Source organism: Rana temporaria, chromosome 12 (genome assembly GCF_905171775.1).
Source record: "Rana temporaria chromosome 12, aRanTem1.1, whole genome shotgun sequence".
NCBI classification, from domain to species: Eukaryota; Metazoa; Chordata; class Amphibia; order Anura; family Ranidae; genus Rana; species Rana temporaria.
The window spans coordinates 37405246-37429736 of record NC_053500.1 but is presented as its reverse complement, the minus strand read 5'-3'; the positions used below and the strand labels follow the sequence as shown (position 1 = coordinate 37429736).

At 43.7% G+C, this 24491-nt stretch overlaps 1 protein-coding gene across 1 annotated transcript in view; it reads right to left on the bottom strand.

Annotated features, from left to right (window-relative positions):
• Positions 1–24249, bottom strand: part of LOC120919515 (beta-1,4 N-acetylgalactosaminyltransferase 2-like) — a 71180-nt gene extending 46931 nt beyond the window's left edge. The window contains exons 1-6 of the mRNA XM_040331717.1: positions 23958–24249; positions 20137–20286; positions 15694–15794; positions 15336–15370; positions 12518–12707; positions 2220–2306 (exon numbers count right to left, since the gene is read on the bottom strand). Of these exons, the coding sequence (XP_040187651.1) occupies positions 2220–2306; positions 12518–12707; positions 15336–15370; positions 15694–15794; positions 20137–20286; positions 23958–24175 (781 nt within the window). The 5' untranslated portion in view covers positions 24176–24249. The remainder of the gene's footprint in view (positions 1–2219; positions 2307–12517; positions 12708–15335; positions 15371–15693; positions 15795–20136; positions 20287–23957) is intronic.
• Positions 24250–24491: the final 242 nt, after the last annotated feature.

The window sequence follows — 24491 nt, the reverse complement described above, 5'->3', positions numbered from 1 at the left end:
GAGCCACTCCAGTTCCCAGCCCTGCTCCTCTTCCAGAACATTCTCCCTGGAAGCAGAGGAGGCACCCAAGAACTCAAAGACAGGTGGTCTCACCCACTGCTATACTAACCACTCCCTGCCCCCCAGATCAAAACAAAACAGGCCTAGCATGCAGCATAGGCCTGCCTAAATGTACCTGTCTGGCAGGTATCACCCAAAACACCTCACTAGGGATGAGCTTCGTATTCGAGTCGATGTCATGTTCGGCTCGAACATCGTATGTTCGATCGTTTGTCGAAATACGAACAAAACGGGTCGTTCGTGCCAAATTCGAGTTACGTTTCACAGACCATAATTCACTGCGGCATCGCTGGCTGATGATTGGCCAAGCATGCACTATGACCCGCATGCTTGGCCAATCACAGCTTGCAAAAAACAGAGAGCCATAATTGGCCAAAGCCAGGGTGGCTTTGGCCAATTATGGCACAGGGGGTTTAGTACACGCCCCACACTATAAAAGGCCGCCTGCAGGTCGGCCTTGTGTAGTGTGTTGTGGTGGTTAAGAGAGGACAGATAGGCCGAGTACTCACGAGCAAACATGTCCGATGAAACCGGTCCGCGGACTGTTTTCATCGGACATGTCTGCCCGGGGACTGCCCGGGGACTTCTGTTCGATGGCTATACACACCATCGAACAGAGGTCCGCACGTAAACAATACGCGGGGCGTGTCCGCGGTGTCGCCGCGTCGATGACGCGGTGTCGCCGCGACAATGACGCGGCGACGTGGGCAGCCTGCCTTTAAAATGCTTCCACGCATGCGTCGAAGTCATTCGACGCATGCGAGGGATGGCGGGCGGCAGGACATGTACGGTAGGTCTGTACAGACGACCGTACATGTCCGGGCGGACAGGTTTCCAGCGGACTGTTTTAAAGCAAGTCCAGGAAACAGTTGTCCGCTGGAAACCTGTCCGATCCGCCCGAAAATGGTCCGCTCGGGCCTACACACGGCCAAACATGTCTGCTGAAACTGGTCCCCGGACCAGTTTCAGCAAACATGTTTGGTCGTGAGTACGGGGCCATAGAGTGTCATTTTTTGCGGGTAGATAGAGCAGGCAGGCTAGTCAGTTAATGTTACAGTGTGTAGAGGATATATATACATCCCAGGTGTTGTACATATATTTATACACTGTATAGTTTAGCTAGATCAGTTCTTCCTAATTTACTGGCAGGCAGGTGATTGTGCTAGCTGCAGTATTCTTACGTGGTTTATTGCACGTGTCCTCTGTAGTTTGCACCTAAAGCTACTTGGTATGTACTGGCCGTGTGCTCTGTAGTTTTCACCTAAAGATTCAGGAGCAGTGATTTTAATGATGCTTAAATTAAAAAAAAAAATGAAAAATTCCTTTAAATATTGTACCTGCTGGGTGTCTATAGTATGCCTGTGAAAACGTCTTTGAGAACCCGGGTCTTGCCCCAGGGAACATGTATCAATGGAAAAAAAGTTATTTTCCATTGATACATGTTCCCTGGGGCAAGACCCGGGTTCTCAAAGACGTTTTCACAGGCATACTACAGACACCCAGCAGGTACAATATTTAAAGGAATTTTTCATTTTTTTTTATTTTATTTTATTTAAGCATCATTAAAATCACTGCTCCTGAAAAAAAAGACCATTTTTAAAACTTTTTTTCCATTGATACATGTTCCCTGGGGCAAAACCCGGGTTCTTAAAGACGTTTTACGACAATAACTTGCATATTAGGCTTTAAAATTAGCACTTTTGAATTTGAACGTTCGAGTCCCATAGACGTCAATGGGGTTCTAAATGTTTGCGAACGGTCCATTCGAAGGTTCTGGTGCGAACCGAACAGGGGGGTGTTCGGCTCATCCCTACACCTCACCTCTAGCACCTACCTATGGTAGAGGGTGCTACACTCAAAATAAACAGTTCTTGAAATTCATAGCTGTTGCTCTGATTTTTTGAATGCCTAATATTTTCTTTATAATTATATATGTCTTTACTAGTTCCTACTACCGATCAATTACTAACTCATCTTCAGTTCTGATTAGCTCCTGAAAGTCTTATGTACTTATTAAAAGCTTATATAAGCCAACTTACAAAATCACATTTATTGTCTCATTGCCTTATCAGTCATGTATAGCCTTCCTTAAAAAAAATTATTGGCTGCATTGAGCAACATACAGCAGTGGAAACAATCTAGCTTTAGCCTATACTTACCCCGTCCTGGGTCATGTAAATGAACTAGTGGAGGTTGTCTAATTGAAACCGGGATATGAGCCAAGTACTGGTCCATAGAAAATGTTACTGTAATGAAGATAAAAACAAGAATAGTTAATTAATATGTTACCCCAACACTTCATATTCTCAATATGTACAGTAGATGTTGTATCATGTACTTGTGTTAAAAAGTATCCCTTTCTCTTTGTATTGCTTCCTTGGTTTGAAATACCTGGTGATCCTGCCAGTCCTGCTTTACTAATTCAAACTGACCACACCATGCGTGAGAGAAAGTCCATCCCAGTGTGGTAATTTTTTTTTTTACACAGCTTGCCTGTCTAGCGAGTTGCAAGCAACTGCACAGTTTCGGACCGCACATGCCCTTCATCAAGCTGCATAAGGGGCATGTGCTGTGTGAAACTGTTCAGTCGCTTGTAGCTTTTGTATGCATGAGGATTAAAGTAAAGGAATTCAACTTAAAGCGATTGTAAGCCTTCGTTTTTTATTTTTTTTATTTAAATAGCAAACATGTCATACTTGTGCTTGTTTTGCACAGAGTGGCCCTGGTCCTTCTTTCCTGGGGTTCCTCGGCGGCTCTTCCTCGTATCAGATAACCCCCTAGGAGACGCGCTACTCCGGGGGGGGGGGTTACCTTGCGTGCGCACTCCCGAGTCCAGCATTCGGCATCTATAGACACGAATGCCTGACTCGGCCCCACCCCCGGCGCGCCCGTCATTGGATTTTATTGACAGCAGTGGGAGCCAATGGCTTTGCTGCTATCAATCTATCCAATCAAGACTCGGACCCCGTGCAGAGAGGGAGAACGCGTCTCCGCCGTCTCCGCCGAGCAGGGGAGCCTTAAGCCTGGGGGGCAAGTCCAATCGAGTGGCCCACTGTACCACCGAATCAGCTCACCATCCATGCCAACCGGGTTTTATAACATATATTGATGTTATGAAGCAAGACAAATATGACACAGTAATGACAGCATGACCCCGATCTTGGTAAAGAGCCGATGACGCTGCTCTTTATCAATGTGATTGGCTATGTCCAATAACAGCCAATCACATGTATATTACAGCATGTGAGGAGAGCCGATCAGCGACATTTCCTCACAGTGGAGGCTGTACAGACAATTAGGGCACCAATTACAGTGCAGCCCTAGCAGTGCCCAGCAAGTGATGTCAGTCTGTGCCCATCAGTGACACCAATCAGTGCTGCCTTTCAGTGCCCATCATTGCCACCCATCAGTGCCCTACAGTACCGCCTATAAGTTACACCTATCGGTGCCACCTATCAGTGCCACCACCTATCAGTGAACTTCAGTGAAGGAGAAAAGTTACTTACAGAGCCTTAAAAAAGTATTCATACCCCTTGAAATTTTCCACATTTTGTCATGTTACAACCAGAAACATAAATGTATTTTATTGGGGTTTTATGTGATAGAACAACACAAAGTGGCACATAATTGTGAAGTGGAAGGAAATTTATAAATGGTTTTAAAAGTGTGGGGTACATTTGTATGGCGCCCCCCGGAGTCAATACTTTGTAGAACCGCCTTTCTCTACAATTACAGCGGCAAGTCTTTTTGGGGATGTCTCTACCAGCTTTGCACATCCAGAGAGGGACATTTCTGCCCATTCTTCTTCTTTGTAAAATATCTCAAGCTCTGTCAGATTGGATGGAGAGTATCTGATCAGCAATTTTCAAGTCTTGCCACAGATTCTCAATGTGATTTAGGTCTGGGCTGTGACTGGGCCATTCTAACACATGAATATGCTTTGATTTAACCCATTCCATTGTAGCTCTGGCTGTATGTTTAGGGTTGTTGTCCTGCTGGAAGGTGAACCTTCGCCCCAGTCTCAAGTCTTTTGCTGACTCAAACAGGTTTTCTTCTAAGATTGTCCTGTATTTGTCTCCATCCAGCTTCCCATCAACTCTGACCAGCTTTCCTGTCTCTGCTGAAGAAAAGCATCCCCACCACATGATGCTGCCACCACCATGTTTCACGGTGGGGATGTTATGTTCAGGGTGATGTGCAGTGTTAGTTTTCTGCCACACATAGCGTTTTACTTTTAGGCCAAAAAGAAAATTTTGGCCTCATCTGACCAGATCACCTTCTTCCACATGTTTGCTGTGTCAAAAACTGCAAATGGGACTTATGGCTTTCTTTCACCAATGTCTTTCTTCTTGTCACTCTTCTATAAATATCATATTTGTGGAGTGCACGACTAATAGTTGTCCTGTGGACCAGTGGTCATCAGCCCTGTCCTCAGGGCCCACTAACAGGCCAGGCTTTATGTATTACCTTGGGAAGATGCAGACTACAACACAGCAATCACTGTGCAGCAAATTATATCACCTGTAATGTATTTTAGTTATCTTGCTAGGTTATCTTAATGACCACTGCTGTGGACAGATTCTCCCACCTGAGCTGTGGATCTCTGCAGCTCCTTGCGTTATCCTGGGCCTCTTGGCTTCTTCTCGGATTGCTCTCCTTGCCCGGTCAGTTTAGGTGGATGGCCATGTCTGGGTAGGTTTGCTCTTGTGCCATACTCTTTCTATTTTCCGATGGATTGAACAGAGCCCTGTGAGATGTTCAAAGCTTGGAATGTTTTTTTATAACTTAACCCTGCTTTAAACTTCTCCACAACTTTATTTCTGACTTGTCTGGTGTGTTCCTTGGCCTTCATGGTGCTGTTTATTAACTAAGATTCTCCAATAAACCTCTGAGGGCTTTACAGAACAGTTGTAGTTATACTGAGATTAGAACACAGGTGGACTCTATTTACTAAACTAGGTGACTTCTCAAGACAGTTGATTCCCTTAGATCAGTGATCTCCAAACAGCGGCCCAAGGGCCTTTGCTAGCAGTTATCTGGCCCTTGGGGCACTATTCCTCCCACTGACATGAACAATGGAGCAATATTTCTCACTGATACCGATGATGGGATACAATTCCTCTTACTATTAGGGGCATTACTCCTTCTATTGACCACCAACTCTGAGGCCATATTTATTCTCACTGATGCTGGGCCCAGGACATTTTCTGCTCCCGCTGGCAACAATTTGGCCCTCCTAAAGTCTGAAGGACAATAAACTGGCCCTTTCTTTAAAAAGTTTGGAGACCCCTGCCTTAGATTTTAGTTAGGGTTATCTGAGTAAGGGGGGGCTAAATATAATTGTCCATCCACACTTTTCAGATTTTTTGGGGGAAAAACATTTTATCATTTTCCTTCCACTTCACAATTATGTGCCACTTTGTGTTGGTCTATCTCATAAAATCCCAATAAAATACATTTACGTTTTTGGTTGTAATATGACAAAATGTGGAAAATGTCAAGGCAATGTATTTACTAAAAAAAAAAAGGGGAAAAAAATGTTTGTTTTTTTTGTAAAAAACACTTTTATTTTTTTTTTATTCTGTTTTTTTTTTTTTTTTTCATATTTTAGCAAAAAAGAAAAACCCCCAGTTGCGATTAAATACTACCAAACATGAAAAAATTCCATTTGTGTGAAAAAAAAAAAAAAAAAAGGACAGCAATTGTCATTCAGAGTCCAGGTTCACACTGACATTGGGAATGAAATCATGCAAAAGTTCAGCTGAACTATTGAATGATTTCATACGCATGTCAGTCCTGACTTTGGGGTGTGATTTCAGAGACATCTGTGTGTGTTCATGTTGGTAAAAGTAGTACAGAAACTACTTTTGGGAATTGATGTGACACCGCAAATGGAACTGATGCGGCGTTGCACCAATTTGCCATCACCAGAAATTGCCACCGATTTGGCATGTAATTTGACATGTCAAATCACATACCAAATCGCACCAATGTGAACCAGAGATTAATGTGAACACTGAAAGCTCAAAGTTGTCCTGGGCAGGAAGGAGGGGAAAGAGTGCCTGGCAGGCAAGAGGTTAAATGATAAGGCTGAGGGAGAGACAAGTAGGGATGAAGAGAGGGAGGAGGGGAGAGTCTGGTCTCAGCTCACTCACTTGCACAGTCCCAGCAGGAGGCTCACTGGCTCAGTCACTCAGTGTCTTCATGTTTAGGATGTGAGTGATATTGTGGCTGCCGACTTTAAAGTTTCCCGCCCGCATATCTCCTTCATCACAGGACATGGACGGCATCGAATGTGGGCGGGCACAAGAGGGAGGGGTGGGAGGAGGCCGAGCTGATCGTTCTCCCATTGGTGGAGAGGAGGGGGAGGGCTGTGCTCTGGAACAACACACTTTCAGCCCGTGACAGGTGCAGCTATCATCCCTGTCACAGGACACAGCGCAGTTGCAGCACAGCATGGAGATCGTGGAGGGATCACTGCAGAGTCTGCAATTCGGCTGGTAATTCAGGATCCAGCCCTGTTAACCCCCTCCCGCCGCGGCAGTAGCACTTAGCCGTGTCTGGAAACTGCACATGCGCAGTTCTGAGCTGGCCACATAGCGGCCCTTTTACAGGGAATCAGAGCAGCCCAGGGGGAAATTTCCACTTTTCCACCCTCCCCAGTCCGCCCCTGCCGCCGAGGGAAATACGGGGCTCAGGTAAGTAAAACCTGAAGGGTGGGGACGGCCCCTCGCCAGAACACTCTGATCAGCGCTTTCTGCCATTGGCTGAGAATGCTGATCAGGAGAAGGTCAGCTGCCGGTTTTTCAGCATGCTCATCCAAAAGAAGGACATCCACACGGGCTGAATGGCAGGCGTTTCTCTCTTTTTTAACCGGTCAATGTCTTCTGAAATTTGGCCTGTATTTACGGGGCTTTAGAATTCCGAGGGCTAGATTCAGCAAAGAATTACGCCGGCGTATCCATAGATACGCCGCGTAAATTCAAAGCTGCGCCGGCGTATCTACTTTCTGTATTCAGAAAGCTAGATACGCCGACATTAGCCTAAGATCCGACTGGCGTAATTCTATTACGCCGTCGTAGCTTAGGGTGCATTCTCACGCTGGCCGCTAGGTGGCGCTTCCGTTGTTTTCGGCGTAGAATATGCAAATTACCTAGTTACGTCGATTCACGAACGTACGTGCGCCCAGGGGTATTTTTAACGTCGTCGGCTTAACGTTGCTCCTGCTATTAGGTGGCGCAGCCAATGTTAAGTATGGACGTCGTTCCCGCTTCTAAATTTGAATTTATTACGTCGTTTACGTAAGTCGTTCGCGAATAGGGCTGGACGTAATTTACGTTCACGTCGAAAGCAATGACGATTTGCGTCGGAATTTCAAGCATGCGCACTGGGATTTTTTCACGGACGGCGCATGCGCCGTTTATAAAAAACGTAAATTACGCAGGGTCAACCTAATTTAAATAAAACACGCCCCCCTCAACATCATTTGAATGATGCGCGCTTACGCCGGCCCCATTTACGCTGCGCCGCCGTAAGTTAGGAGGCAAGTGCTTTGTGAATACAGCACTTGCCTCTCAAACTTACGGCGGCGCAGCATAAATACGATACGCTGCGCCGCCATAAGAAGGGGCGCAGCTACCTGAATCTAGCCCCTTATCTCTAACTTTTTAGGGTCAGGCAGAATGGAATCTTTCTCATTCTGAAAAAAAAAAAAAAAAGGAGTTCATCAATGGCAGCTTCCATTATTCTATCATGACAAGATTACAAATGGTTAGATTGTTTTCTTTGGTGATCTGCTCTATATGAGCACCTGTATTCCAATAACAGTTGTAAAATTCATTGTGTGAGGTATATATATATATATATATATATATATATATATATATATATATATATATATATATATATATATATATATATATATATATATATATATATATATATATATATATATATATATATATATATATATATATATATATATATATATATATATATAGAGAGAGAGATATATATATTTATATACACATACATATACACACACTTTCTCTCCTAATCTTAGCTAGTGTTGCTCACGAACATTCGCATTGCGAATATTTTTTTCAAATTTATTTTTAAAACAGATCACATCCTAGTGATCTCCATCGACGTCTAAAAGCATTGCTGGTATGATTAGAGACCCTGGGCCGAGTAGCTAAGCTGAGGCGATCCTTTTATGTTGACGAATATTCGTATTACGAATATTCGCGAATACTTTCTCCGCCCTTCTTTTGCATCAGAGCCAATCAGAGTTCTCCTACCACAGTTGTCATAGGAGAGAGTGGAGTGTTTCTGTGCGTTTTTCCAGTGTATCACATCTTCAAAGAATTTTCCATCTTTTGTCCCGTGTCATCATTTGCATTTCACCTCTTTAACCACTTCCCGACCTCCTCATGTACATTTACGTCGGCAGAATGGCACGGACAGGCACAATCACGTACCTGTACGTGCCTGCCTAGATGTGGGTGAGGGGTCCGATCGGGACCCCCCCCCCGGTACATGCGGAGGTCGGGTCCGCTCGGGGAGCGATCCGGGACGACGGCGCGGCTATTTGTTTATAGCCGCTCCGTCACGATCGCTCCCCGGAGCTGAAGAACGGGGAGAGCCGTATGTAAACACGGCTTCCCCGTGCTTCACTGTGGCGGCGCATCGATCGAGTGATCCCTTTTATTAGGGAGACTCGATCGATGATGTCGGTCCTACAGCCACACCCCCCTACACTAGTAAACACATACACAGTGATCCCTAAATGTTACAGCGCCCCCTGTGTTTAACTCCCAAACTGCAACTGTCATTTTCACAATAAACAATGCAATTTAAATGCATTTTTTGCTGTGAAAATGACAATGGTCCCAAAAATGTGTCAAAATTGTCCGAAGTGTCCGCCATAATGTCGCAGTCACTAAAAAAAAAAAATCGCTGATCGCCGCCATTACTAGTAAAAAAAATAAAAATGCAAAAAAACTATCCCCTATTTTGTAACTGCTATAAATTTTGCGCAAACCAACCGATAAACGATTATTGCGATTTTTTTTACCAAAAATAGGTAGAAGAATACGTATCGGCCTAAACTGAGGAAAAAAAAAATAATGTTTACATATGTTTTTGGGGGATATTTATTACAGCAAAAAGTAAAAAATATTGCATTTTTTCAAAATTGTCGCTCTATTTTTGTTTATAGCGCAAAAAATAAAAACCGCAGAGGTGATCAAATGCCACCAAAAGAAAGCTCTATTTGTGGGGAAAAAAGGACGCCAATTTTGTTTGGGAGCCACGTCGCACGACCGCGCAATTGTCTGTTAAAGCGACGCAGTCCCGAACTGTAAAAACCCCTTGGGTCTTTAGCCAGCATATTGGTCCGGGGGTTAAGTGGTTAATGAGAATAATAACTGTTTAACATAAAGACATTTAAGAGATGTCAACGTAAACGGTTTACTTGGCTTTTTTTTTAACTCAACAGAATCAGGGGCCCCAGTGTGTGGTTGATCTTTACCTAACTCAATACAGGTCAGTCTAGAGGAGAGATCTGTATTTCCCAAATTTATGGTTATTCAATATTTATTAAACTAATCAATATACAAATTGGTCAAAGTAAACCCTCAAATCTATATAATAATGTATTTATTTTATTAATACCTTGTTGTTAGTTGCAGGGTCCATTACGTAAAACCACACTTTTTCCAAAGGGCAGGTGAAATTGAATGTTTCAAAATTTCGCAATCAATTTCGCATTAGCGAAATTTCTCCAAAAATTTTTTTTTGATAAAATATCACGAATATTCGATTTTAGCGAATATTTCACGAATATTCGTCTATATATTCGTGATATATTGTGAAATCGAATATGGCGTATTCCGCTCAACACTAATCTTAGCACCATTAACTTCTCCTCCAGATTTTTTTTTATAGTTAGAGTAGGGTTAAAACACCTATCAGTATCGTTTTTGCTATCTGTGCCCTGTTAATTCAGGAATTGAGGTGAAATCTAGTCATAGAGAGGGAAATTATCCTTCTTAGACAATTGTCACCAAAGCACGCATCCCCAGGTTTCAAAAGTGGGTTTCTATAAACAAATGCAGAATTTGAGCAAAGTGACTGGGAAAAAAGGTCCTGGAAACTCCAGCCAGTTGAACACAAATCACTTTACCGATAGCATATGACAGTCACAGTGTTTCGTGACCTTTTCAACATGGAAGAACCTTTCAAATAACCTTCAGGTCTTCGGTAATCCCTACTAATAATTACTGCATCTGCAGATCACAATACATTAGTGTGATAGCCAATATGAACAATGCTTCTTACATTTATGGTCAGTTGGAAGAATCCCCTCTTAGGCCCTTTCACACGGGCCGATTGCCTAAGTCCACCTGTCAGTTTTTTAGGCAGACCCAATTGGACCATCCTTTTCCCTCTATGGTGCGACAAATGTCAACAGACATGGGTCTGTTGACACCCACTGACATCCGATCTGATCCACTAAACTGGGATCTGTTCCCCATCCGTCTGGCGGATCAGATCACAGAGTAGCCCTGATCCTCCTCTTCTGGGGTCCCTGTGCGGCTCTTCATCGTATCAGATAACCCCCTAGGAGACACGGTCTGTTTCCATCTGACCACCCATAGAGGAAAGGGGGCATGTGTTCACCTGCTTAACAGGATCAGCAGATAGTTTCCCTGCTGGGCAAGTGGATCTGTTGGTGGAGTCTGCCCATTTAAAAGGGGCCTTACAGATAGCTTAAACAAAAAAAAAAAAACATTGGTTACTTAACCAAGAGGATGAAATTGTTGTTCATTGCTCAAGGAACCCCCATCAACTTCTAGAAGAACCTCAGAGTTCCATGCAGCCTTGGTTACGAGAGGCTGGTATATTATAGTAATAATAATAATATCAGGGCTTGCTGGTATTTCAGTTGTTTGGACTATAGAATGCTTCCTAAAAATTCATCTGGCCATCCAGAGTTTTCGAGTTGCCTATTGTTTTATGATATACTATCAATAAAGCGATCAATATTCTCCAACCAACTGGAGTTTTCAGTACTTTTTCCCCATTCAAAGTGTTCCTCATTAGACATGTGCACTGCCAAAAAATTCGTTTTTTTTTAGTTTGTTATTTTCGGAAATTCGGGAAATTTAAAAAAAAAAAAAATAGTTTTTGTTTCATTCGTTTTTTTTATTTTTTCGTAAATTCGGGAAAATCGAAAAAAATATTTTTTCCGTTTTATTCGTTTTTTGCTTTTTTCGGAAATTCGTAAATTCGGGAAATTCGAAAAATCGGAATTCAGAAATTCGGAAATTCAAAAATTCGGAATTTTAGGATTTTCGAAAAAGCAAAAAAAAAAACAAAATTTCCGGAAAAAAAAACGAAAAAAAAATTTCCCCATTTTTGAATTTTAGATTTTTCGAATTTTAGATTTTTAAATTTTCGAATTTTTAGATTTTAAAATTTTTGAATTTTAGATTTTTAAATTTTCGAAAATTCGATATCTCGAAATTTTAAAAAAAATCGGAATTTCTTAAATTCTAAAATTTGGTGATTAAAAAAAAAAATTTAGAATTTCCGAAAATTCGAAAATCGAAAATTGGAAATTGAAAAATTTGAAAAATAAAAATTTCGAAAATTCGAATTGTCGAAAAATGAAAAATTCGAAATTTTGAAAATCGAAAATGAAATTCGAAAATTCAAAAAATATAAAATTCGAAAATTTGGAATTTCTAAAATTCTAAAATGTAATAAAAAAAACGAAAAAAAATTGTATTTCCGAAAATCCGAATTTCCGAAATTCGGAAATACGAAAATTCGGAAATCAAAAAATTCTAAAATTCTAAAAAGAAAAATATAAAAAAGAAAAATTTTGAAAATTCGAAAATTAAAAATTCAAAAAATCGAAAATCGAAAAATTCGAAAAATAAAAATCGAAAATTCAAATATTCGAAATTTTAAAATAAAAAATGAAAAATTTTAAAATTCAGAATTTCTAAAATTCTAAAATGTGAAAATAAATAAAAAAAAAACGAAAATTTCTCGTATTTCCGAAAATCCGAATTTCCAAAATTCGGAAATACGAAAATTCGGAAATGAAAAAATTCGGAAATGCGAAATTTGGAATTTTCGGAAATCCGAAAATTCGGTTATTCGGAAATTCGAAATTTTCGGAAGTCCGAAAATAAAAAATTTGTTATTACGAAAATTCGGAATTAACGAATTTCCGAATTTTCATTAAAAAACGAATTAGTAACTAAACGAATTGCACATGTCTATTTCTCATCTTCTTTCAAAGACAGCAATAAAACTTGATCATTTCTTTTAATATTATACTACTCCATCCAAGGCAAGAAAAAAAAGTTTAGGCTATGCCGACACATAAAATGGTTGAGTCTTGTAAACACATTTGCTTTCTAGCTCATAGAACTTTTCTTACCAAAGTCCAGACTCTCAATGCTGTAAAGAGTACTTGTATAAGTTGTATTCCCCAAAATGCGATTTAACACACGGATATCATTGGCAATAATGTCCAGATGTTTCTCTCCTCTGCCATTAATCTGAACCCCAGGAATCGCAGATATATTAACTTGAAAGTCAAATGTTCCAAGAGATGCCTCAAGTGCCACCTACAAAAGAAGAATTCCAAAACCTAAGATTCAAAGTTTTAAAGTGAAACGTATAGAGTTGCAAAAATGCTACTGTGGAAAAAGAATTTAAAGCTAAAATATTTTTTTATTTTGAATAGGGCAAGGTATGGTTGTAACCCCGATCAGGTTTTTATTTTAGCCTTGATGTCCTCTTGGGGACTAGTAAATATCCAAATCTCCTGTAGCACTACCCCCGAAGGAGCTGCTGGTTTGTTTTGGGTGGCATGTTAGCTTGTGGCTTCTCCGCCGTCTAGGGGTGTATGGTGAAAGTAGTAGTAATGATAGAAAAGGGGGAGAAGTGTCAATTCCCCCTTTTCTCATGGGAGAGCGTCAGGGCAGGTGGTTTCAAGGCTTCCCTTGAAGAGGCCTGCTATGGCTCTGCAAGGGTTGCCTGTCACGAGGCTGGGGAGAGCAGAAACGTGACTTTCCCGGGCTTTCTTTGAACACCTGGTGTTCACGAGGCCTGGGAGAGGGTTACACGTGATTTTCCCAGGCTTTTAGGGTTCTCTGGGCTCAGTACCAGTTCCAGCCAGATAGATCCAGTGATAGTTAGGGCTATAAAAGAAGGAGTTCCGTACCGCTGGTCAGTTGCCTCAGAGAACAGGATTGTGGTGTCCTCCCCCTCCCTGTTTGTTATTTTTGTCGCGGCTGCAATTATGTGGTAATGTCACCTTTTAAAAAAAAAAAAAGTATTATATTGTTTAAAGGTGGACAAAATTTGTTATGACTATTTGTTATGGGTTATTTTGAAATATGAAGTTTATACAGCCTGAGCCGTAGTGGCTGGGTTTGTTTAAGTGTTAATAAATGATTTTTATGAATTAAATATGTCTTTAAACCAATAATAAAGCAGCTGTGGCCTTATTTATTCCATGCAAGTGTTAGAATTTTATTCTTTTAAAGTTATTTATTTAAAAAATAAGGGTTCCTGCCTGCTGTCCCATGGAATGTCCACGACAGGTGTCTTTTTCTGTGCTCTTTATTACCCAGCTGGGTAAAAACAATAAAACTTGTGGTGAAGAGTAGAGATTCAGCAGAAGGAGAAATAGCAGATTCAGGGGTAGCAATAGGGAAACAGTCCTGCTTCCAACAACACTTTCTTCTTCGCCACTCCAGCCAGAGTGGATTTAGTGTACCTGGACAGGCCTCTCTCACTGGCCTGGCAGCCAGAGTATCACTCGGAACTTTAAGGGAAAAATCTTTGCCACAGATCCTCCTAAGAATTAAGATAGCGGAGATAATCCTCCTTAGTAGACTCCACACTTGAATCTCCTTCAGGTAGTTTATAGTTAGGTTACCGACTGATAGGTGACCAACGTCCAGCCTTTCAGTACCCGGTTACTTTGATCCCCGGTGGATTGTCGAGACCCTATTGGATTGCCAGCCTCTCTTGGCTCTCCTCAGGCGGACTCCTCACCGAACAGCTTCCTCTCAAAGGAACAACGCTTGGGATCTTCTCAGTATTAGGGACCCAGTCGATCACTGGGGCCCTGCCACAGCTCAAATGTTCCGGACCAACGTTGTCCCGGAACCAGGAACACCGGGTGGCACGCGCATCCCGTCCTGGAAGGCCATTTCGTGGGGGCGCCGTGATGAGGTCACCCTAAAGGTGGGCGCCACACTGGAAGAAGATCCAGACCAATGGCGTTTGTCCCATAAATACCCTCCCCCAGCATGCACAGCGAGGAAAACCCCTCCTGATAGGCTGCTTGTGAAAAGCACCCAAACCTCGACTCCACTGCTGCCACCTGTCGCCCTGGGGTGATATCAGCACCCCAGAGACGATAGAATGAGCCCACAGCACAGCCAAGCTGAGACAGAGACCCAAATTTGAACAGATTAGCCTGGTCAGAGCCAACTAACTCTCTGACCCCCTCTAAATTTAAATTAGCACCGGTTCTTAGAAGTAACCAGGCGCTACACTCCATTTCCTTCAAAATATATTAAATTGCCAAATGTTGGCAGACTGCAAGAGGAATCACAGTGAATGGTGGGCCTGGAAATATTGGAGATTTGACTCGTAAACACACTAGACAGTGGGCAGTTTTAAGCGTATTCTTTTTACAATAAGGCAACAGATCAGACTTAAAGGGGTGGTTCACCCTAAAAACTAACACACGGTTGGCGAAAGGAGCCGAACGGCGATGCGCATGCGCAGTATAGCGCCGACTCGCCGTTCGGCTCCTTTCGCCAACCGTGACGCGGCTTACGCGACGGGGGGGGGAGCTCGTTTTTTGGTCCAAATGTCAATCACAGACATGTTAGGAACGCCCACTCCCGCGGGACTCGCAACCCGGAAGCCACGGGTGAATAGCTGTACGAAGGTATGTACAGCATAAAAAAAAAAAACGAATATCCTTAATCGTATTGTAATGTGGGGGGCCAGTGTAATAAGAAAACGTAGTTTTTAGGGTGAACCACCCCTTTAAGCACAATTCTAAAGCCTAGCCTAGGCTCAATTCCTACATTCGTTTTGGCCCACTCACACTACTGTTGTCCATCATGGTGTGGTAACATTACCATTTTTAAAAATGTATTTTAAATTTAACCTGTGCTTTGGCCAGGTATTGTAAATGGCCTGAAAAATCTACTGTACATATAACTTACCGTGTATTTTGGCAAAGAAGCATCAATTTGTAAACCTGTATCAGAAACCCAAAAAAATAATAAAAGTTAAAAAACACATTAGGCCCGATTCGCAAAGCTTTAACAAAAGGATAAAGAACTTGATTTTAGCCACGTGACTGCAATTTTCATTTAAATGTCATTGCACTCTGCTAAAAATAACTGTCACTTTTATGAAAACAAATATACTTATCTAGGTGTTATACCCAACACTCACCCCTTATTCATAAATGACCAATTGCCTAAAAGTAGGTGTAGCTTTGGTTAATCTAAATAAACATATGCATAAGAGATGTCATAAGTCACTTAGTCATTTAGTCTCAAAAGATGTTGGCCTTACCTGGTAATAGGATTGTGTTAAGTGGCATGACTTGGACACCATAAATGGGATACCTTAATGGTGAGTTGGAAGGTGCCACAACGATATTATGGGTCTGCTCCCTGAAAATGACATAAGCAGAAATAACATAAGTCCAAATCTTTAAATCAGTTTTGGCCATTTGCAAGGCCAATTAAACAAATGGAACAGGGGGCATTAATCAAACTATAGGCATTGGGATTGCCAAAAAAATGGCATAGCAGCAGGGCAATGCCCCAGGGGACAAATAAAAAAAAGAAAAACACGAATCGGTAGGGAGCAGTGATTTTAATAATGCATGAATCAAAATAATTGACCCTACTAATCACACACAGTGTACATAACGTGCACCAAACAAAAAAAGACATAAAGTGACAAACATGGGGGTAAAATAAAAAAAGAAAGTGGGGGAGAAGGAAGGTGGGAGAGTGAGTGGAAAGTGACCATCGTGCAATACGATGGCTGGCCCTCCGGCCAGGAAACAAAAATTCCTCTGGTCCTAGCCAAAAGGCCCGGCCCTAGAGGCAGGTGTGAAAAGGGTGTTTGTGGAGATGTGACCAAGGTGCCATATCTGTAAGTGCCATCTCAAACACTTGTGCAAATAAGGCACCCCTGGACTGCCACTCCAGGGGCACAATCTCCACAGGCTTTTCAACAGACCCTGGCCCACAGCCCGGACCAGCAGCACCCATCCCAGCCAGGAAGGTAGGAGTTTTGAGAGATTGGGGAGAGCCCACGCGAGCAGGCTACTCCCACAACAAATTTTTCCTTTCCCGATGAGCGGGCCAGCTCAGCGCTGGCTCTCGCGACGGGGCTTGTAGGTGTCAATCTCGCCGATTATAGCGGCGACATTGACACAATATCGAGGTCACCTACTGTAGTAAACTTGTTTGGCAGAATGTATATGCTATGTAGGAGGATGTTAAGGGCAATATATGGGATTATACAAATGTGTGAATACCATGTTTTTTTAGTTGAAAATTTTAATAAAAACTGGAATTTTAGGTATTAGTACTAATTGGTCAGTGACAGCCCATCCATTAGGGGGCCGCCCCCTCTATCCAGGGCCACCACCATCTATATGAATAGATACCATAGCATGGGCGCTATCCACGGCCACAGCGGCCACCCCTTATGCATGAATCCGGCCCTTTTCAGGATAATTACAGGTCAGGTTTTTTGAAGCACCTAATTAGAGCCAGAGGTTCTAATAGGCTTCAAAATAGGGTGTGCTTGTGGTACAGAGTATTGCGCCAGGAGCCCACCTAGGTGTTACAACAGTGAATAAATATTCGCTATTGAAACCCTGATCCTTGGGGGGGTGGTGTTACCGTTTGCCACCCCCCCCAAAAAAATTACCATCGGCCACCACTGTAGTTGGCACCTAAATCTTATGTTGGTGGCAAGATCAATAACTAGTTTCAGTAATGCTGAAAACTCTCTTCGCATACCTCCACCCCTCCAAAGAAAACGAATGCAACAATCACATCTCATGCCGCGTACACGCGACTGTTTTTCATGACGAGAAAAATGCCATTTTTTAAATTGGTCGTGAAAAGCAGTCGTGTGTAGGCTCCAGAGCATTTTTCTCAACGAGAAAAAAGGCGGTTAAAAATGTAAAACCTGCTCTATTTTTGCGTGTCGTTTTTCAAGTCGTGAAAAACAGTCGTGTGTACGCTTTAACGAGGGGAGAAAAAAAACGTGCATGCTCAGAAGCAAGTTATGAGACAAGGAAATTAGCATAAAGCAGCCCAAATGGTGGCGCCATTCGAATGGAACTTCCCCTTTATAGTGCCGTCGTACGTGTTGTACGTCACCGCGCTTTGTTTGAGCATTTTTTTTTACGATCGTGTGTATGCAAGGCAGGCTTGGGAGGAATCACGTAGAGAAAAACGTTTTTTTCCATGACATAAATAACGGTCGTGTGTAGACGGCATAAGTGTTGGTAAGCTGCAATGTATTCTGTTTTATTCTCGGGTTTATATCCTTGGGGCAACAGTTTTAAATAATTTGAAAAAGATTTAAGCCAATTGATTAAAAGTAGAACTTTGGTAGCACCCCCGGCGGTGATATATGCTTTGTCCCAACCTCTGTAATGGTCAATGTTGCTTGACTGCCGAAGCTGAGGGGCCGGGCCGCTGGCCTCTGGCCTGGATTTTGTGGTGCCTGCCCCGGTCAGTTGTTAGGGAGAGAACACTAGCTCCTCTTTCTGTCGGGGGGAGCGGTTAGTATTTCCCGAACGTGATTAGGAGGGAGGGGTGGGAGTAGCCCGCTGGCGTGGGCTCTCCCCAATCTCTCAGAACTCCTACCTTCCTGGCTGGGATGGGTGCTGCTGGTCCGGGCTGTGGGCCAGGGTCTGTTGAAAAGCCTGTGGAGATTGTGCCTCTGGAGTGGCAGTCCAGGGGTCCCGTGTTTGTCACTGTCTTTTTTTGTTTGATGCAAGTTATGTACACTGTGTGTGATTAGTAGGGTGCCGGGCCTCGGGCCAGCCCTGAACGTCTTGGGAGTGGGTGGACATGGCCTTCTGGCTTAGTTTGCCTGCTCTCATGGGGTCTCCCTTCGGGGGAGCCCCACCTAGTACTGGGAGGGTTCTGTTTCGGCAGACCCTCCAAGGAATTGGGTCCGTGTCGGCTTCGGCTGCTCGGACCACTTGAGCACCTCAGTCCCCGTCTGGAGCCTAACGCCCCGGGGGATCAGGGTCAGGTCCTTCGTGAGGCGGACCGTTTGACGCAGCACCCATTGCACTTTTTTGTGTTTCACTCTTTATGTGTGTGCACATTTTTTTCTGCACCGGGTGGAGTTTTTTTGTGTTGTGTTATGCACGCCACAGGCTTTTCAAAAGAAAAAAAATAAAGGTCCCGCAGTGTAGTGGTGGAAAATCTTAATTTCGGGGTGCCGTCAAAGACCAACAAGTTGTGTGTTTAAAGGTTGTCGTTACAAATGTTATTGGGAAATTATTGAAGATTTTTTAATAAAAAGGCTGCTTTGGCCATTTATACTCCTACTCATGTGTGGTCTTATTATTGGTGGAGGTATGGGAATGAGGGGTGAGGAGGTTGAGAGTAAAAAGGGTGTAAGAGAAAGTTGGGGATATCTTGACTACACTGGTCATGGATATCTCCTGTTTTTTTATTATTATCAAAGGAAAACTGGCACAAAATAGTAAAAAAAAAAAAAAAAAAAAAAAAAGGAAGAAATGAGAGAGGGATAGCTCTCCTCCATTCACAGAAAAAGAAAACACAGAGGTGGGCTACAGAGTGACTTATCATGGGCCAATCATGGGCCAATCAGAGGCTATCGTAGCGATCAGGTGACCCGGAATCGAGAGTTCCGGGTCCCGAGGGTTAGTACGGGGCCCGAGGCTCACAGTGAGACCCCGGGGACTGTGCTAGGAGCTTGCTATATGGGGCGCTCCCAGCACAAAGGGAGGTACACAAATATGCGGTCCCACGGCAAAAAGCCCAGTGCAGCGAGGACACATATTTGTGTGACATCGGCGTGAAGGGGTTAATCATCGTCATTTTAAGCTGACAGTTTTTAGGCACTGTGATGCCTAGTGGCAGCTAGAGCCTTCTGACCATAGCTGTCTCTTTGCTTCATGCAGAAACAGACTACTATTGCCAATTTTCCCTTCTATAAAGGGTCAGTTCTACTGATCTTCTGGCTTCCATATTTTGAGTCTGTAACCTGAACGCAAGTATGTAGATAACGTCTACTACCTTTGTCTGACTTTCCTGATGCATCCCCTATAAGGGCTCGTTCACACATGCGGCTATACTGCTTCTCCTATAAAAAGCAATCCTTGTTTGAAGCCATGCCCCATTTACATGAACGGGTCACGTTTGTAGGCAGTCCTGCTTTTCTTGCGGTCTCGTTTTTGCCACAGCATGTGTATGGCCAGGGATAGACTGGCCATTGGGACTACAGAGAGTTTCCTGGTGGGCCGATGGCTCAGTGGGCTGGCTTCAGTGACAGCGGCCTGGGAGTTTCTCACTTCTGCCTAATCTTGTCCCATGAGGGGGTGGGGGCACCAAACTGATTCTTTGCCCCGGGGGAAATAATGTCTTGCTTTCCCACTGGTACTGCCTATAAGAGTACCAGTACCAGCCGTTCTACTCTAATAAAGTAAAACGGCTAGTGGCTAGTGAAGGGGGAGAGGTGGCTTGGGTGGCCGGGGGGGTGCATGAGTTGTCCGGCCGCTGTGGGAGAGACCTGTCAAATTGGGCCAGTCTGGATGAAGTCCAGGGCCAAATTTTTGTCCCAGTCCAGCCCTCTGTATGGCCCTGAGCGGCTCCATGCCCTAGTTTAGGTGAACGGTCAGGGGAAGTAAAACTGCGGTTCAACTGCCTGCTTTAACTGCGGCTGCACATGTGAATGAACTCTCAGGATTACCCAATGCACACACACTTTACAGCAGTGTCTTACCTTTTTTTGTAATGTTCATATTCCTTTTTACGTCTCTCCGAAGCAGATTTTAAGTCGTCTGCAGGCAAATATTCTTTGAGTTGATAAACCTCCATACCCTTCTTTTTTAATGATTGGCAGGAACATGCACTCTTTTTGGAGACTGGAAAGCTAAAACAAATAAAAAGCGCATTACATTAGAATGTTCTAGATATAGGACGTAACATTATGAGGTATATACCAAACTCTGACCTTAACCAACATGTCTGTTCACGTTTTTTTGTAATCAAAGTTTCACTTTAAACATGAATTTTGACCCTTGTGTTTTAAAACATGGCAGAGAAGCATGGAATAAAATGTAAAACTCTGTTTCATATCCAATCACTGATATGACATATTTCAATCACTGTCCTGGAGACTTATAGGTCAGATGTCTAATGCCGCGTACACACGACCATTTTTAATGGTCTAGAAAGAAAAAAAACGTTTTTTTTTTTAACCCGATTATTGTTAAACTGGCCTTGCCTACAAGGCCGGTTTAACAATAAAAAAAAATGCTCTAGCAAAGCGCAGTGACGTACAACACGTACGACGGCACTATAAAGGGAAAGTTCCATTCGGATGGCGCCACCCTTGGGGCTGCTTTTGCTAATTTCGTGTTAGTAAAAGTTTGGTGAGAGACGAGCAAACTGAGAAGATCCAGGGGAGGACCTTTCTTGGAGAGAACTGAGCGGAAGGCTGGTTTCTCGAGACGGACTCAGTTGGAGGACGCATCTAAACCAATTTACCCTCACAGTACTGCCGGATGGCTTAAAGGCTCTGGTACGGTGTAGCGGTGTTCAATCTACCAACTACTGGTCACACAACCCTGTGGCAGAGGATTATCCAGCAGTTTCATTATATTTCTAAGTCTGTGGCAGAGACTTGGTTCATGCATCATACTGACTGCTAGGTCGGTGAGAGAGGCCTATCCGGGTGTGCAAAAAATCCGCTGACAGAAAGTGGTATTTGTCTTTTGGATCCTAAAGTTCATCAGTGATCTGCAATAAGGTATCTGAACTTTCCCTAACCCTCCATCCCTCTACTGCTACTACTACAAGTTTCGTTTATTGGATAGAAGAAGATCCTGGACTGCCGCACTCCTTAAAAAGATGTCTTTATTGCACAAATGAAATCCAAAAAACAACCAAAGCGATGCAGACAAAATGAAGTGAACAACAGGAAAAAGATGGCTGACATGTTTCACATCATGTGAGCTATGAGTAACCATCACATGATGTCAGGGCTGGCCCTACCATGGGACCCGCTGGTCCCATGGTACCAGGCGGCACTTTAAAGGTGGCGGCAAATTGCTCCACTGTCTGGGAAACAATTGCCGCGGCTCTGGAGCTAGGCGGAAGCCTTTCCTAATGTTATGGCCGCGGCTCCGTAGCTAAGCCGAAGCCGCGGCCTTTCCTAATGTTATGGCCGCGGCTTCGGCCTAGCTCCGGAGCAACGGCCATAACATTAGGAAAGGCCATGGCTTCGGCCTAGCTCCGGAGCCGCAGCCATAACATTAGGAAAGACCGCGGCTCCGGAGCCGCGGCCATCTTGGTACACCCGGCGGCGGCCCTCCTCTCTGTTTTTGTTTGATGCACGTTATGTACACTGTGTGTGATTAGTAGGGTGCCCGTCCTCTGGCCAGCCCTGAACGTCTTGGGAGTGGGTGGACATGGCCTTCTGGCTTAGTTTGCCTGCTCTCATGGGGTCTCCCTTCGGGGGAGCCCCACCCAGTACTGGGAGGGTTCTATTTCGGCAGACCCTCCAAGGAATTGGGTTTGTGTCGGCTTAGGCTGCTCGGACCACTTGAGTACCTCAGTCCCCGTCTGTACCTCAGTCCCCGGGGGATCAGGGTCAGGTCCTTCATGAGGAGGACCGTTTGACGCAGCACCCGTTGCACTTTTTTGTGTTTCACTCTTTATGTGTGTGTACTTACACACGCATTTGAAATTGGGTTAACATGCACGCACTTTGACCACGCGGTCTCTAAAAAGAGAGGCGAAGGACTAGCGGGACTCCCTTATAGGGAGTCCCGCTTTGAAGCCCAACGGGGCAGAGGAGCAGGTAGGGCGGGCTGTGTGGGAGGACCCCCTCACACACCCGTCATTGCCACCCGGGGCATGGAGAAAGGTGGCAGATTGCCTCTGGGGGAGGCCTGCCTACTCCCAACTCCTGCAGTCCGGCTCCTCTCTCGAGTACACGCACAAAATACACTTTTAAAAAAAAAAAGTGTCCGATATGTCCCCCGCAAAAAATCGCAGATCGCCGGCATTACTAGTAAAAAAATAAAAATGCCATCATTCTATTCCCTATTTTGCAGATGCTAGAACTTTTGCGCAAACTGATCAAATATGCTTATTGCGATTTTTTTACCAAAAATATGTATATGTATCGGCCTAAACTGAGGAAAAAAATAGTTTAAAAAAAAATTATGATAAGTAAAAGATATTGGCCCGGATTCACAAAGCACTTACGCCGACGTATCTCGAGATACGCCGCGTAAGTATGCGCCGTCGTATCTATGCGCCGTGCCCATAAACTGAGATACGCCTGAAAATAGGCTTCATCCGACCGACGTAACTTTCCTACGCCGGCGTATCGTGGGCGCATATTTACGCTGGGCGCATTTACCGCTCTCATTGATTTTCTATGCACATATGCAAATGAGGGAGATACGCCGATTCATGAACGTAGTTGCGATCGGCGCATAACATACGCGGTTTGCGTAAGACTTACGTCCGGCGTAAAGTTATTCCCCATATAGGAGGCGCAACTCATGCAAAGGTATGGACCAGGGAACAGACCCTTGTTATTTTACATCGTTTACGTAGTACGTGAATAGGGCTGGGCGTAGGTTACGTTCACGTAGGCAGTAATCCGTCGTATCTTAGGGAGTAGTTCCGACGTGATTCTGCGCATGCGCACTGGGATGCGTCCACGGGACGGCGCATGCGCCTTTTTTTTTTTAAGTACTTCTAGGAAGCTTGGCCCATCATTTGCATGGGGTCACGCCTCATTAGCATGGCTCACGCCCACTTCCACCCACGCTGGCTTACGCCGAGTAAACCCAGCGTATCTTTAACAGCGAGTGGGAGCGAGTGCTTTGTGAATCCAGTGCTTGCCTCTGTGCGCTGCGCCGGCGTAGCGTAAAAGAGATACGCTACGGCGGCATAAATATGCGCCAATGTATGTGAATCCGGGCCATGGTGTTTTTTTCTAAATTGTCGCTCTTCTTTTATTTATAGCGCAAAAAATAAAAACCGCAGAGGTGATCAAATACCACCAAAAGAAAGCTCTATTTGTGGGGGGGGAAAAAAAGGCGTCAGTTTTGTTTGGGAGCCACTTCGCACGATCACGCAATTGTCATTCAAAGTGCGACAGAATGAAAACTAAAAATTGGTCTGGGCAGGAAGGGGGTGAAAATGTATGCCATGTACATGTATGTATACCACTGTATGGAAGTGGTTAAATGAAGTCGCAATGAAATAGGCAGTGCAAATCGCGTGATTTGTAGCGTGATTTTAAAGCCACACCGGTGTGAACCAGGGCTAAATGGAAGTTCCCAAAACACCACCTTTTGAGGGTACTTGAGAAATAAAATGGGGAGACCCTGATATAGAGGAACGCTTTTTTTCCCAAAACAAGCGTTTCATCACTTAAGGTCAACCGCCATGGGACGCAATGAAGCGAAGGCTTAAACCCTTGTTGACATCTGATCGATGAAGTTACAAATGAAACGATGGTCAAAAGCCATCAATACACAATAAAAATCCCACATCTAGACAAAATTGTAATTTTTATACCTGACTTTTGCCTGAATTTTGTCCCGTTCTACTGTCAGATAAGGCTGCATTACTAAGGCTTGACTGCAAGGCATATCCACGAACCAGTCCCTACAGCACACAAACAGGACATATCCCAGAACGATGGCACTCGCAAACAGTAGTTCCCTCCGGACAGAGGGCATGTTGAGGCTCTTCCTATGAACATTTAATTGGGATTGGAAGCACATATCACACATCCCCTATGGATGATAAGACAGCTGTTGACTTTCAAAGAGGTGCTAGTTTAACACACCCACCTTAGATCTAATCCATGCAAATCTAATGCAGCTGTAACAAGAGCTCTATGTATTGTAATAAAAGTTACCTAGACATTAAAAGCACAGGTGGTAAAAAAAATGTTTTTAAAATTTTAACCTAACAATGTAATTTGCCTTGGCAGTCTTTCAAATCAGGTGCAACCTTCCATTAACAGTCTCTGGTGTCAACAGTTTCAAGTCAAGTGCAGCTGATCTGCTGCAAGATCCAAAACATAATGGCCCGGATTCACAAAGC